This window comes from Torulaspora globosa, chromosome 1 (genome assembly GCF_014133895.1).
Source record: "Torulaspora globosa chromosome 1, complete sequence".
NCBI lineage: Eukaryota > Fungi > Ascomycota > Saccharomycetes > Saccharomycetales > Saccharomycetaceae > Torulaspora > Torulaspora globosa.
Genome location: NC_050727.1, coordinates 319,476 through 334,797, shown reverse-complemented (window position 1 = coordinate 334,797; position 15,322 = coordinate 319,476). Strand labels below are relative to the sequence as shown.

At 47.0% G+C, this 15,322-nt stretch overlaps 7 protein-coding genes across 7 annotated transcripts; 3 read left to right on the top strand and 4 right to left on the bottom strand.

Annotated features, from left to right (window-relative positions):
- Positions 1 to 80: 80 nt before the first annotated feature.
- Positions 81 to 5,645, top strand: ECM29 (Ecm29p; the record flags this gene model as incomplete). The annotated part of the gene is made up of 1 exon (XM_037281137.1): positions 81 to 5,645. One exon carries the CDS (start codon positions 81 to 83, stop codon positions 5,643 to 5,645), a length of 5,565 nt encoding a protein of 1,854 aa, XP_037137032.1.
- A 78-nt stretch (positions 5,646 to 5,723) lies between these two features.
- UBI4 (ubiquitin) lies at positions 5,724 to 6,641 on the bottom strand (the record flags this gene model as incomplete). The annotated part of the gene is made up of 1 exon (XM_037281136.1): positions 5,724 to 6,641. One exon carries the CDS (start codon positions 6,639 to 6,641, stop codon positions 5,724 to 5,726), a length of 918 nt encoding a protein of 305 aa, XP_037137031.1.
- A 273-nt stretch (positions 6,642 to 6,914) lies between these two features.
- ENT4 (Ent4p) lies at positions 6,915 to 7,688 on the bottom strand (the record flags this gene model as incomplete). Its single annotated transcript, XM_037281135.1, has 1 exon — positions 6,915 to 7,688. One exon carries the CDS (start codon positions 7,686 to 7,688, stop codon positions 6,915 to 6,917), a length of 774 nt encoding a protein of 257 aa, XP_037137030.1.
- A 177-nt stretch (positions 7,689 to 7,865) lies between these two features.
- On the bottom strand, positions 7,866 to 9,428 carry PRP19 (E3 ubiquitin-protein ligase PRP19; the record flags this gene model as incomplete). Its single annotated transcript, XM_037281134.1, has 1 exon — positions 7,866 to 9,428. The coding sequence occupies one exon, from the start codon at positions 9,426 to 9,428 to the stop codon at positions 7,866 to 7,868; it is 1,563 nt and encodes a 520-aa protein (XP_037137029.1).
- Positions 9,429 to 9,563: 135 nt separating this feature from the next.
- OCA5 (Oca5p) lies at positions 9,564 to 11,774 on the bottom strand (the record flags this gene model as incomplete). Its single annotated transcript, XM_037281133.1, has 1 exon — positions 9,564 to 11,774. The coding sequence occupies one exon, from the start codon at positions 11,772 to 11,774 to the stop codon at positions 9,564 to 9,566; it is 2,211 nt and encodes a 736-aa protein (XP_037137028.1).
- Positions 11,775 to 11,906: 132 nt separating this feature from the next.
- Positions 11,907 to 13,382, top strand: WSC4 (Wsc4p; the record flags this gene model as incomplete). The annotated part of the gene is made up of 1 exon (XM_037281132.1): positions 11,907 to 13,382. One exon carries the CDS (start codon positions 11,907 to 11,909, stop codon positions 13,380 to 13,382), a length of 1,476 nt encoding a protein of 491 aa, XP_037137027.1.
- A 335-nt stretch (positions 13,383 to 13,717) lies between these two features.
- RIM101 (alkaline-responsive transcriptional regulator RIM101) lies at positions 13,718 to 15,169 on the top strand (the record flags this gene model as incomplete). The annotated part of the gene is made up of 1 exon (XM_037281131.1): positions 13,718 to 15,169. One exon carries the CDS (start codon positions 13,718 to 13,720, stop codon positions 15,167 to 15,169), a length of 1,452 nt encoding a protein of 483 aa, XP_037137026.1.
- Between the last annotated feature and the right edge of the window lie 153 nt (positions 15,170 to 15,322).

Sequence of the window (15,322 nt, the reverse complement as noted above, 5' to 3'; positions counted from 1 at the left end):
GTGCAGTTGAGACGTGAAGAGAGTGTTGATTGGCCTGGTGGTGGCTGGATTGGGACTGGTAGGAGAGCATTGGAATAACTATGAGCAGCAGCCAAGTTTCGGAGGCGAAAGAGCGAGATCTGGTGGAGAAAGTGGAGCTGAGGTTGGCGCTGGCTGATAGTGCTGAAAAACTTGAGAAGAGCCTTGATACGTTTGTGACTCCACTGCTGCTAAAACTGGCGTCACCTCATGCTTCTGTTCGGCAAGCGGTTTTCAATGTCCTGAAAGACGTATTAGCAAGGTTAAACTCGCTCAAGGAAGTTAAAGTGCCAGTAAGAAAATTGATAGAGCAGGCTCAGAGGCCTGCAGTGCCTCCAGAGCAGGATGATAGCAATGTAAGCAATGTGAGACTGTACAGCTTGTTGCTGGCATCCAAGGGAATCGATCGTTTGGACGCTGAGGAGTTACGCTTGCTGGTTCCTCTCATCATGAGCGGAATCTCGCAGTTGCCTCGAATTGCAGCGGCAAGGATGTTTCACATTCTATGTAAGACGCTTCTGCGTTGGACACCACCGTTGAAGGGGTCGAAGGAAGAAGACGAAACTCGCGAGTTCCTGAGACTAGATGATGAGGAGGATCTAAAGTTTCTTCTCGAGAAGTTTATCCAGTTCCTTCTTTTAGTACCGGCAAGACCAGATGCACGGTCGGGGATTATCCCCAGGGGCTATTCATGCCCGGGTCTGAGCTCTGATGATGTTTCCTTTCTCACGTACGAAGCTGGAGTAAGCTTCACCAGGGAACAAGCGCTGCGGTTTAAGTGCGCGGTCTTCAAGTTTGTCAACAGTGGGTTTGTGCCAGAGGATAAGTTACTGACCAAGTTCCTGCTGGTTGCATCAGCGGATCCAAGCGAGATATCGGAATCTGCCCAACAAGGCTTAAAACGAATATATATTCCTTACGAAGATGCGGATTTTATCGAGTCAATAATAACCCTCTATGCTGGTGATAAACGAAGGGGTTCACCACCTGCTAAGCAGGAGCTGCAGGAAAGAATATTGCGCATTCTCACCAGGAGCGTCCTGGCAACTTCAAAAGCTGATCACGTTGCTGCTATCATCTCCATAGGAATGCATTCTGAGAGCTACAAGCTCAGAGCACTATGTCTTATTTTCATCCGTCATGTGGCTAAGCATAATTATCGTAGCTTAGCTGGGCAGCAGGAAAACAATATTGGAATCGCACCACTTCTAAGGAACAACTTACATGATGAAGGTTGGCCCAGATTGCAACTGGGCCAGTCGAGTTCAATTTCCTCGGCCTCTATCGATCGAAGAAGATTACAATATGAGACTCTAGGTGATATACTTAAAAGGGACTTTGATCTTTTGCTTGACTTGTCCTATATTGAATTCCTATTAGATTCGCTGAAGAGCGATCTGCCTGAATTCCGGGCAAGTATACAAGAGGCACTAGTCTCTTTGACCCCAAGCTTGCATCAGCTTCCCGATACCACTAGAGAAAAGCTGAGATTATTGATCCGCAAGATAATGATGGATGAATCAGAAGAAGATGCGGAGGATGATAAAGGAAAAAAAGAGGGCATTATGGCCTGCAAATACGTTTGCATCAAGTACTGTAATGCTGCCTTCCCTTTCAATGATACAAAAGCCCGAATGTTAAATGTCTGGGGGACCTGGAGAGGTAATAAGTTTGATGTTATTGAAGAGTCTTATAAAGGACTGAATCCATATTGGTTCCGAAAAAATCAGGCCCTCAACACGACAGAATTCAAGTCAACTGCTGACCTTCTCGCCACTGAGATAAGGCAATCTCCCCTCCCGTCTTTCCAAGAATTTGTTTGCCTGATGTTGGATGAGCTGGATTATGCATCTGACAAGCAGTCCACTATCATGTTTAGAACATTGAATGTTGCTGTTAGTTTCAGCAAACAATGTTTGATTTCACAAGCAATTCACGACAGAAAGACGATGATAGTTCAAGATGAGGATTGGTCCGTACGGATCGAAAAAGCCCTTGCTATTGACGAAAATGTCAGAAGCAGCGTTCTCGATCTTCTGTCAAGAATAGAAGATAATTGGCTTTTAAAGTTCTTCAGTAGGTTGTGCGCGGAGTTTACAATTAAAAATGAGCTCGATAATCAAGTTAGCCTATTCACCTATAATGATGTCGTATTTGGCGAAACATTGCTAGGCTTGATACGCTTCTGCAGCAGACATGTGTTGAGCGCTCTTCTTTTTCTGATTCCCCAACTTATGAAGTATCTGCAGTCATCGGAGACTAATACCCACGAGAATTTGCGAATAGCGGCCAACACTTTAGGAATTATTGCTGCCAGTGTGCCAGAATCTGAAATTGTGCAAAAAATATTGGAAACTGTGGAAATCTCCGCCGTCGATCAAAGACTTCCCTCCCTTCTCGCTAAGTGCTATATCGTTCCCAGAATAGCACTTGCAAAAAGATTCGATTACCCTTCTAATATCATTAATACGGTGGTCGGAAACTTATCCGCCTTTTTGCAGAACTCAAGACACAAGATTGCAGCAATCAACTTATTGGCACAGATGATGAAGTATGGCACTTTGCGCTGTCTTGATCTAAAGACGAGATGTGATTTCTTATCCGAGGTTTCTGACATCCTCGAACCTAATCTGATGAAAAATGCTGAGACTATCGAGTTGTGGGGATACCTATCCATGTATGCCGAGGATGACCGTACATTTGAGCTACAACTGGACAGAATTTGGGAGACCCATGTCTCAAAACAAGTCGATTTGCTGTTTTCAGCGGGAGAGGCTCTGGCTATCATGGCAGGAGGCTGGAGGAGTAAGATTTTACACCAGCAACTTGACTTATCTTTTGTTCCACTGTCGTGGTTAGAAGTAATTTACTGCAGCAAAAGGGTCCCAATGGTTCTTGATAGAGTCTTGAGGGACTGCGGTTCAACAAAACCCAGTCTAAGAAGGGCTTCTTGCATATGGCTATTATCGTTGGTTCAATATCTGAGCAGCGAACAAACGCTAAAGGAAAGATCGGCTGATATTCATTCTAAGTTTATGAAATTTCTTGCTGACCGTGATGAGTTCATCCAGGAGTCGGCGGCTAGAGGTCTTGGTCTGGTTTACGAAATGGGTGATGGAGACCTCAAAGAAGAGATGGTGAAAGGCTTGTTAAAATCCTTCACGGACAATAAAGAAGCTATGAACATGGCGGCTGGATCTGTATCAGGAGAGACGGAGTTATTCGAAGAAGGGGCTTTGAACACCGACGGTGGATCCGTTAGAACGTATAAGGACATCCTCAATTTAGCCTCGGACGTCGGTGACCCTTCTTTGGTTTACAAATTTATGTCCCTTTCCAAAAGCTCGTCATTGTGGTCATCAAAGAAAGGTGTTTCGTTTGGTCTCGGTGCAATCATGTCCAAATCATCTTTACAGAACCTTCTTTTGCAGGACAGGAACTTTGCCCTGAGACTCATTCCAAAACTCTATATATATAGATTCGATCCCTACACGGCGGTCGCACGATCGATGAACGACATCTGGAACTCTTTGGTTAGTGACTCTGCGACGGTTACTTCACACTACTTCGATAATATACTCCGGGAAGCGCTATCAGGAATGGCCAATAAAGAATGGAGGGTTCGTGAAGCCAGTGCGCTGGCTCTTTTGCAGCTGGTTCAAATGCAACCAAACAAGAAATTTGCACAAAACCTTTTGGAGATCTGGACTTTGGCATTCAGAGCAATGGATGATATCAAAGAGAGTGTTCGAGAAGCGGGCACAAAATTGACGACTGTCCTTTCTAAAATACTGGCGCGATCCATCAATGTCAAAGACGGTATTAAATCTGAGGATGCCGAGAGTATTCTTTCGCAACTTTTACCATTCTTCTTAGGGCCTAAAGGGCTAAACAATGACGCTGAAGAGGTGCAGCACTTTGCAATGAAGACTTTATTAGAATTGATCGAGAATTCCGGAGACGCGATGAAACCATTCGCTATAAATCTAGTTTATGATCTTACACTTCTCTTCTCGTCTATTGAGCCACAAGCTATCAATTACTTGTCCCTAAACGCTAATAACTTCAATGTTGACGCGAAAGCAATTGATTACCTCAGGAGAAGTGGTGTTGGCAAATCTCCCCTGATGAATGCAATAGAGAAACTTATCAATGAATCAGATGAAACTTTAATGGATGGTCATGTAGCTGGCGCTATCAAAGCGGCTAAAAATGCTGTTGGCTTGCCGTCTAAAGTAGCAGTATCGCTGGTATTCAACTTACTAGTGAAAAAATACTCACTGTCTCTGAAACCGTTGGCTGGAAAGCTGCTAAAGTCATGCATTACTTCATTCGAAGGTAGAAATCCTTCCGTGAAGGCTGCCTTCGCTGTCACCTTCGGTCATGTTTTTCGAGTGACTACTTTAGACAAAGCTGTTAAGTATAGCAAGCAGCTGGAAAATATCTATTTCGCTGGAGATACTGATTCCAAAGTTATCGTTGCGACAGCCATTGAATCAGTCCTCAAGCATGCACCATCGGAATTCGAGAATGTTGCAAGTATAATAATGCCATTGTTGTTCCTCGCATCCAACGATGCAGACAAAGAGGTTAGCTCACATTGCGAGAACATATGGACGGAGGCTTCGACACAGGGCTCAGGTTCTGTAATGCTATACCTCGATGAGATTCTTGATCTGCTGAATAATCACATCGAATCTAATGACTTTTCTGTTCGGAAAACATGCGGCCAATCGATATCAGTATTATGTGGCAAGGTTGACCGCTCCATGAGCGAAAAGCACATCAAGAAGTTATTTGATATAACTGTTCATTCACTTTCTGGAAGATCGTGGGAAGGCAAAGAGATAATTTTGGATTCTCTGCAGACTCTAGCCAGCAAATTTCGAGATCATATAGCGAAAGATGTACAGCTGAGGGAAAGGCTCAACGAGGTATTCTATACCGAGATATCTCGCAAGAATATGGCGTATGTTAGTAATGCCTTTTTCCCTACTGGTGATTTTATCTTCAACTTTCCGAATGAGAGATTAATTAAAAAGATTATCGATATTGCCGGCATACTACTGGCTAGAAGCAGCGGGAATGGGACTGAAACCGATACTGATGAAGGCCAGTCAAGCAAGAGAGTTAAAGCCGACTCAGAAATCAGTAGAAGATCGTCAAAGCAAAACATCGAGGATGAAGTTCAGCATATCAAAATTCTGAAGAAATGCTCAAAGATTTGCAAGCTATCGGAGGAAGACGGCTTGTATCCTTTTAATCTGCTCAACTTCATCATAGAGCATACGACGGATGCTTTCAACAACAAATCTGTGCTCTACACTTGGAGAACTCAGGTTGCCGCTGCAGAAATTGGCATAGAATTAACACAGCATTTGACTACAAGTATAGTCAGCTCTGACGTGAAACAATTGATGCTGCGTTTCTGGAGTCAGCTATTTTTATACAATGGAACGAAAGAGACAATAGAGAACGCCCAGCTACCAACTATAAAGTTTGGAGACATCTTGAGAAGACGAATCCCGGACCTGAAACAGCAAATTGATGCTGATCTTAGAAGCCTCGGAGATATTAATCCAACATCGAGAATTGAGCTCGAGCTACAGAAGATTGGCATATATTGAACAGTTAGTGAGGTAGGTAGCAAAAGTCTATGCATTTTACTTCAAATATACACACATCTACCTAAATAACCGGATAACCTAAAACCCACCACGTAGCCTTAACACCAAGTGCAAGGTAGACTCCTTTTGGATGTTGTAGTCCGATAGGGTTCTACCGTCTTCCAGCTGCTTACCAGCGAAAATCAATCTCTGCTGGTCTGGTGGAATGCCTTCTTTGTCCTGGATCTTGCTCTTGACGTTATCGATGGTGTCAGAAGACTCCACTTCTAACGTGATAGTCTTGCCAGTCAATGTTTTCACGAAAATCTGCATACCACCACGTAGCCTCAACACCAGGTGCAAGGTAGACTCCTTTTGGATGTTGTAGTCCGATAGGGTTCTACCATCCTCTAGTTGTTTACCAGCAAAAATCAATCTCTGCTGGTCTGGTGGAATGCCTTCTTTGTCCTGGATCTTGCTCTTGACGTTATCGATGGTGTCAGAAGATTCTACTTCTAACGTGATAGTCTTGCCAGTCAATGTTTTCACGAAAATCTGCATACCACCACGTAGCCTCAACACCAGGTGCAAGGTAGACTCTTTTTGGATGTTGTAGTCCGATAGGGTTCTACCATCCTCTAGTTGTTTACCAGCAAAAATCAATCTCTGCTGGTCTGGTGGAATGCCTTCTTTGTCCTGGATCTTGCTCTTGACGTTATCGATGGTGTCAGAAGATTCTACTTCTAACGTGATAGTCTTGCCAGTCAATGTTTTCACGAAAATCTGCATACCACCACGTAGCCTCAACACCAGGTGCAAGGTAGACTCCTTTTGGATGTTGTAGTCCGATAGGGTTCTACCATCCTCTAGTTGTTTACCAGCAAAAATCAATCTCTGCTGGTCTGGTGGAATGCCTTCTTTGTCCTGGATCTTGCTCTTGACGTTATCGATGGTGTCAGAAGACTCCACTTCTAGCGTGATAGTCTTACCAGTTAAAGTTTTAACGAAAATTTGCATGCTGATTTCACTGTCTCTTTCGAAAGCCTTGGTTCTCGAGGAAGCTAGCAGGATGGCAAACAATAGTAGAAAGTTCGAGGATTATCCCCCAAGGTGGCAAACCTCTCTGCTTATATACCTGCGGTCTCCTTATCTCCTCAGTCACCCGGCTTTCCGGACCCCTTTTTTAATCTCCGGCATAGATGCGGGTAACCTGATGCGATAAGATGAGATGAGATGCCCTCAAGCGAAGAGACCAAGGTAATGTGGCAGGAGCGTGGTCAAAGCCTTGCTTTATCGAAATGGATTATTGGAAGCCGTGATGGAGACCGAGGGTGTATGAGCATCATCTTCCTCTCGTAATGGGCCTAGCGGATTGTGTTCAGAGGAATTCTTGTTCACGAGTCGTCTCTTCAAATCGAGACTTGTCATACCTCGTTGATAGTATTTCGTAGTATTAGAAGAATACTGATACTCATTGATGGTCGTCGGAGTTATCGGAGACATGCTGAGATTGCTCTTGGCGCCTTCTGAATTTGCAGAGGCGTTGCTAGACCATTTTTTCAGATGGCTATTGTCGGTAGATTTCCTTCCTGGCGACGATATGCTCGATCTGAAGACACCCACTTCCTTGCGGCGCTGTTCAAGAAGAGTATCGTCTCTGATCAGCATGCAAAGATCATTTGATATTAGTCTGATCTGCTTGCAGATCTTCTCATCGGCGCGATCCTCGGTTTGGAAGTTCCGCAGACACTCAATGATGAAGATGCTGCTTCTTACCCATGCTATGAACTCATTTGAGCCATTGTTCATCAAGTAGCTTATTAGTGTTAGAGTCTTGACGAGATGAATGCAGTTTTTGTGTGATGTCTTTCTCCCGTTACCGGTCAACCTTTTCCTTATTACCTGAACAATTTCCTTCAGTGTCTTGGGACTATAGGTGAGAACTGAGATCTCATTCATCAGCGTACCCGTGGCGCCCGAGTTTTCACTTTCATCGGTCGCTTGTCTCACTTTCAATTCTGTCGTGGATTGCACAAAGCTCTTCACAGAATCTAGCAATGGCATTTGGCAAGTCTTCAGTCAGTGTGGGGCAGCCAATCAGACCCAATTGAAGCAAACTTGACTGATTTTCGTATACCGCACGTCTAGTAAAATCTTCTTCGCTGGGCGTCGGTCGCGCAGCCTTTTTTTCCTTGGCACCAGGTCTACGACTTGAAATAGTTCTAGGATTGATATAACTGATTACTTGGTAACATAGAAGAGCACCTGCTCCCGAGCCTGTAGGATGGCTGCAGGGCCTTCCTTCGTATATAGCATTAAGAAGTTGTTGAGTTCTTCGTGAGGGAGGTTCGGAGACTCTAGATGGAAGACCTCCAGGTCGGCAGGCTCCCATGATTTCTTGGATTTTTGGTAGGAGAAAAATTCCAGCGCGTGTTGATGGCTATCGTTTCCTTCTTTTAGGAGTGCCAGGTGTCTGGCAGATACGTCGAGATCCCATAGAACCTTCGTCGAGCCAGAACCCAGTTCGAATGGGTTCAAGGCTAATGTACCGGGTGATTTTCTGAGATCAAATGCCATCAAGGTATTACCACAGTGAACGATCATCCAGTAACCATTACTGCTGAACCTTACTTCTTTTATCTCGCCGTCTGCTTTAATTTCCTTGCCTATCTGGAAGTCTGTTGAGTGCTCTTCCGGTTTAGTCAGATCAAATATCTTGATTTCGCGCGTATTTACCAGGGCGAGAAGTAAACCATCTTTATGGTATGCAGCCTGGAAGAACTGCTTTTCCTGCTGCCCTGCGATGAGCAAGATGGTTTCTTTACAGTCCATTGTAGTGAATCCGACGGCACCTGAGTCATCTGCCCAGAGGAAATGATCGTTTAGGATCTCTTCATGGTTTTCCATAAAAATAATATTACCAATTTTCGTATTGGCGACTTCCATCTGGTCGCCCGAAATGCTACTGACACCCATCCTACCGTCAGCGGTGCATATCAGAAGTCGGTCATGGGACGCAGCTGCCAGGTATTTCACTTTATCACTAAAAGGTGCCCCGACGACACGGTGAGAAAGGGGACCCTTCATGTAGCATACTTGGGACACATCTTGAAGCTGGAATACCACGCTCTGTTGAAACTCAAGGCATAGCGACGTTGTCCTATGCAACTTTAGTGATTTGTCCACGTCCCATTTGCCTTCGAGCTTGAAGGGAGCCAAAGCTGGTACGCTGAAATCGCTTGCAACCTTTTTCGTTTTCTTCAAGTAGCTCATCGATTCTTGAGATAAACGTTCCAGCAATGCGCTTGAAACCAGAGAAAGAGATACTGGGGCCCCTTGATGTTCAAGCGATTCGGGAACTTCCGCATCTCCTATCTGCGATACCAGGTGGTTCATCTCGCGCATTATGTCATCCCTGGCTTTCAAAGCTTTGGCTGCAACTATTTTGGCGGCATCTCGTTCGTAGAACGCCACCGAAAGCTTTTTTGTACTTTCGTCTAATTGTTTGCGAAGCTTAAAGTTCTCCAGCATGATAGCGTCCCATTCATTTTGAAGTGAAGACAGTAAATTTGGTATGCTGTAATTGGTGTTCAACGTAGAAGAATTGAGACTGTCAGCAAACGAACTCTGCTCAGGGCTTTGCGATATCTCTATCAGCTCATCAACCGTCAAAGGCGAGTTCGTTACGGGATCCTTACCTTCATCTGACACGTATTGTTCGATTAACTCTTTTTCAAATATGCATTTGGAACGCGGGGATAGTACAGGGAACCTAGGTGGCTTGCCACTGATTGCACAAAACATCAAGCCAAAATGCTCTATGCTGTTTATCAAACATCTGCTCATCCATAGTGTAATTCTTATTCTGATTGAAATTTGATATATCGGTAGTCCCGTCGCTTTCCACGAATGTTTGATGACAAGCACATAGAGCTGGAATCATTCATCAACTGAGCTCTCTTCGAGCTCTGCCCATAGCCACTTTCTCCATATATCGCCTGCCATGCTTAGTAAATCGTCGAATGAGTGTGAAGCTTTGGCGTCATTCCCCACCTCTATCAACATGTTTGAGGACCCGGGCCTCTTGTGAAGATCTTCCTGGCTACTACTATGGCTCGATTCCGATATGTTTGTGGTATCATACAATTTCCGGTAACAGTAATCGTCTGCTTTAGAAAGCATGGGGACATTCGTTAAAAACTCGGAAATTTCCGTCTCTTCGAACTCTAGAAGCTTGAATTCGTTGTACTGCAGTATTGCAACGTAGACAAAGAGCAGTTGAATATGCGGGTCAATCAAAGAATACGGTATCTTGTCGTCATGTGGTTCATCAATGCTTGTTTGGTCCTCCGCATTCTGACCGTAACGATTTCTTCGGAGAATTTCCTTGAGGATTTCGTAATCGAACCGGTACTTTTGCGTGCCAATCGGTATCAGATCTAGATCCGGGAACCAAAATGGGTCGTTCTTGGCTAATGATTTCAGGAAATTCACATGCTTTTTCGAGGGCTCCTTGTATAGGTGATCGAATTTCTTTGTATTGTAGTTGAGGAAGAAGTTAATCGAGCTCATGCGAGGCTCCGGTCTCCAACCAAGGAGGATATCCCATAGACGTGCCCTATCCTGTTTTTGCAATGCGCGCGCACCTGAGCATTTGATCCACCAGTAGAGCCAACTGACCCGTCTGTTGCTAGTTTGGAGAACGCTTTCTTCAGTGAACGGCTGGTAGAGTTCAGGCAGAATCGTAGAGAAAACTTTGAAGAACACCTGTGTTTGGTACGAAATGTCCCCGCCGGATATCACAGGAAAGTAATTTATTGGATGAGGCTCCTTTGTGTTTAAATGAGATGCAGTTTGTTTCTGGGCCAGTATAGTGTCGGGACAGTGAAGAATGACAAGCACGAGTCTCTCGAAGGTATGGTCAAAGGAGGAAACTGGTTCACTTGGCAGTTTTGACCGCAGCTGCGCTGGCAGCGGGTATTCTTTGTAGAGATAACACAGACAGACGTTCGCGCTCTGTGAAACGCCAGTAGTGGGAGTGACGGACAGCGAAGCGGCGCCGCTGTTATGCGAATGAGCAAAAGAAGATGCATGCGAATGCGAATGCTTCTTACCGCTCAAGACGACGGGGCCCTCAAGCCCCAAGCTGAGCTCCTGCACAGGCACCCACTCAGCCAACCCAGTAGCAATCCACGCGAGCCCACTCTCATACTTGAAGATCTTGGACCACCTGCTCAGAAACCGCAGGATCGCTCGTTTCAGCGCGTTCAACACAACCGATTCGTCCTCCGCAGTGAGCATACTGATGTCCATCGAACTCACAGTCGAGACGTCCGACGAGCTGGTCGTGTACCCGGTCACGGTTCCGTTGCTTCTCGAGTGGAAATACTTGCGCAGATCATGCAGAATCAGCCCCTCTAGGTCCTCCTGCGACGGCTCCACCTGGCTTTCGACCACAGAATACGAATTGCAATGCGGGTCCCACGTAATCACATTCGACATGATGTTTGGCGAGATACACATCGGATGGTACTTGAGCAGAATGGGCCAAACCACATGTCTCAATTGCGGCGGTATGCCGCAATTCCTAGCGATGAAAGCCAGCGAATCATGGTCATTCTGCTCCACAAGCTCGATTATCGTCTCGACCAGCTCTCTGCCTTGCTGCTGGTGCTTCAGATGCTTAAGATGGTGATGCGGGCTACTCATCGAGCTCTTCTTCTCGACCATCTTGACGAACCAACACCTGCACTGTACATCTACAACCTTCGCAGTTCCTCTATACTTGATATCACTGCTAATGCTGTTCTTGAGTGCGCGCTGAGGGTAATAAAGCCGGTTTTCCACAGCGCGCGGAGCGCGCTGTGAAAGAAAAGTCCACCTCAGACCAGATATCAAACAACATCGCCCATGATAGATACTACACAGCGCTTTGCATATCTGCGTCGAAACCTCGAGCTCTGCTGAGTTGAACCATACCAATATCGATGAAGTCCCTACCTGACAACACGTACAACATGATAACACTCCGTGCAAGACGACGGAACTGGCACCTCCCAATCGGGTAATCTGCCCTTCGAGCGCACGGAGTTTTCCTGCAGAGTTTCTCTGTCTGGAGCTTGCCTCTTTGTTGTTCTCTACGATGTGCATAGTAACGTTCCAACAACCTTACTATTAAGGTGGGTTTTAGTATAGTCAAGTAATGATAGGTAGATCAGTATCCATCTAGTATATTCTACTGAAGCATTGAAAGGTGTACAGCCAGAGTGATTAGTCACACATATGGTGTTGGTTACGTGGGTTTGGTTGATGCCGGTTGTTCAGGCAGTCGGGGAAAAGTACTGTTCGAGTCAGAATACGGGCTCAGGGGATGGTTCTTCATGGCTGTATCAGAGCAATGGATGGTGTTCAGACCATTGTGCTGGGTCTCAGTATGCTATCATACAGGGAGCGAATTGCTGGTGTTCTGAGTCTGCGCCGGGCAGTGTTGTGTCGTTGAGCGATTGCAGTGATCCGTGTATCGGGTATCCGGCGGAGAGATGTGGGAACAAGGATGCGGGATTGTTCCAGTATCTGTATTTGGGACAAGGTTCGCCGCCGAGTTTTGTGACGAGTGTATCGAGCAGTGCGAGTTCGACTGCGAGTTTCAGCTCGGGTTCAACGAGCTCGAGCAGTGAGACAAGCAGTGTGAGCACGATGAGCAGTTTGAGCAGCTCGGGGAGTTCGAGTACATCGAGCTCCAGCAGCACCAGCGCGAGTTCATCGACGACAACAACGTCCTCCACAAGCACCAGCGCGAGTAGTTCATCGACCACAACAACGTCCTCCACAAGCACCAGCGCGAGTAGTTCATCGACCACAACAATGTCCTCCACAAGCACCTCTAGCACATCTAGCACCTCTTCATCCAGTACCTCCAGCACGTCGAGCTCCAGCACCTCAAGTAGCTCGAGCTCCAGCAGTACAAGCGCTTCCAGCTCATCCTCCAGTACCCTAATTGTCGCCTCCAGTTCCTCCTCTACTCCGGCGACTTCCTCTTCGCCCAGACCTACGTCCCCCGTGCAAACGCAGTACTCCACCTCCGTCATTGGGTTCACCTCCGTGGTCTACTCGGTGCTGACGTTGACGCAAACGCAGACAACCCTCGACGGCAGCTCAGGCAACTTCACCACGCAATTGACACATGTCTCGCAGCTTGTGACCACTATGACCATGGTTGTCACTACGTCGTCCTCCTCAGCTACAGTCGTCGCACTTGCTCCTTCAAACGTCAACAAATCAAACAACTCCGATAGCAACGACTATTGGCATTCTCCCGGCAAAGTGGCTGGCACATTCGTTGCTGTCGGAGTAGTCGTTCTAGCAATCATCCTCCTACTTCTCTGGTTCTTCTTGATCAGGCCCAGAAAACAAAAGAGAGACTTCGAGGAACAATACAACGAGGCTGTACTCTCACCAAGACGTCACGATCAGTCCAGCGGTGCCGACTCGGTCAACTACGGCGGTAACCGCTCGTCCTCTGGCTCGCAAGGCTTTGTCTACGCGGACGAGAAGGGAATTTTCGAGCCAACCTTGAGGTCCAAGAGACCGTCCTTCGACGACGACTCCCTAGATTTTACAACTGCACAGCCTGTGATAATGGACCAAAGGCTGGATCCAAACCAGGTGCTGTCCGAGATCTGCCACAGTAACTCGAAAGTCTCCCTTGCGGATGACATCGATTACTCCAGAAAGGTTCTCAGAGTAATAAACGAGTAAGGAACATCACTCACTCTAACGATACATGTACTATAACCAAGAAAACTAATACACTAAAATCCACGGTCAGTTTATAGATTCACTCCTTATCCCAGATAATACATACCCAGATTCAAATCCCGAGACCATGAGCTTCAATACCATCAATCTCGAATTACTGTCGTCGAGGTGTCAGAGGTCGCAACTGTGACAGTGGTATGTCATATCGTACGGATCTTACTATCTACAGTGGACCCTGAGGCGTTACTCAAGATAAGATCATCTCCTGCTGCAACTTTGCCAACAAGAACCACGATTAACCTCGAGATCGAGCCATTTATCGTCTAGGAACGAGAATGGTGCTACTCAAAGACATCCTCAATCAAGACAGCCAAGCAAACGTGGACGAAAAGTCATCGGATGGTTGTTCTGAACGGCAATTGGATGCCCCGCACTCGGATGCTTCCATCGATAGAAAGAAGAGCGATAACTCTTTACCGTCACCAACGCTGAGTGCCTCCTCTCACATGAACAGCAATGGAAATGTCGACAATGATGGCTGCTACCTGACAGCCACTAGGAGGTCGAGCTACGACAGCTCGACTGGCGGCCACGCAGGCACGCCGCAGAGCGAACTGTCGTCGGGATCCGAGGAAGAACATCAAATGTGCCGCTGGGACGGCTGCGGCAAGGTCTTCAGCCAGGCAGAGCTTCTATATCATCACCTGTGCAAGGATCACGTGGGAAGGAAGTCGCAGAAGAACCTACAGCTTAACTGCAAATGGGGCGATTGCCAGGCCAAGACGGAGAAGAGGGACCATATAACGTCGCACTTGAGGGTCCACATTGCATTGAAACCTTTCAAATGTACCACATGCGACAAGAACTTCAAGAGACCGCAGGATCTCAAGAAACACTTGAAAACGCACATAGAATCGCATATCATCTTTAAGAAGAAGAGAGGGCCCAAGATCGGTGCCAAACGCGTGACCAAGAAAGAAACTGACAGGAGGGACCCTGCAAAGAGCGACAGCGCGAGTTCTCCGTTGAACTGTTCGTCGTCTCCGTCGGGCCAACTGCCCATTTCACTGCAGCAGCTGGTGACCAACGAATTGCCTTCCTATGAGCCGATATACTCGGAGAAACTGGGTGCAAGGCTGAATGCGGTGCTGCAGCCGATTGCTGCGGACGACGATCTGCCCAGAAGCGCGCCCCTGGCGACCGCAAATGCTGCTCACTTCTTCTCTGCCCTGTCAAGGAACATGCAGAGCGTTCGGCCCGCGCCTGCTGCCTATCAGGAAATACAGAAACCTTTGATAAACGGCGAGCCAGCCTTAGCTGCAGCTAGCGCAAGCAGATCAACTGGCACCGGTGCCGGGCTTCTGGCCGGCTCGCTGGGACAATACCCGGAGATGCGGCCACTGCCACCCATAGAGCCGCAGTTCGCACACGACAGAAGTTCAGTGCTGCCATCGCTGTCGTCGGCTCCTCTGCTGATGCCAAGACACAAGACGTTCGAGCGGGCACCACACTTCAACACCCCAGCCCAGTACTACAGCTCCGCGCAAAGAAGCTCGGGAAAACGCGATACAAGCGACGACCAAGGCCTCTCCGACGCCCTAACCTCGCTAGACATAACCCGAGAGCTCAATGCGGAGGAGTACGAAGAAACACTGGCCACAGTCAACTTGATGAGAGACTACCTAGTCTGCCTGCTCCTCGAGGACGAATACACAGATGTTGGCGAATCAGCCGTGACCGCTTCTCCAAGGGTACGCATTTCAAGATATCCGCAGGTCGTCATCTAGGACTGCCAGTCAGCCCGACCTGCAAGATGCCTGTTGTGTTTTACAGCCTGCGGCCGGTGCTTGCTTCCTCGTCCAAAACGCAGCAACAAGACTTGGGAGCCTCTGCCGTCCTTGGTTTCTTTGATGGATTCGCCTCTTATAAGGCCTTTTTCG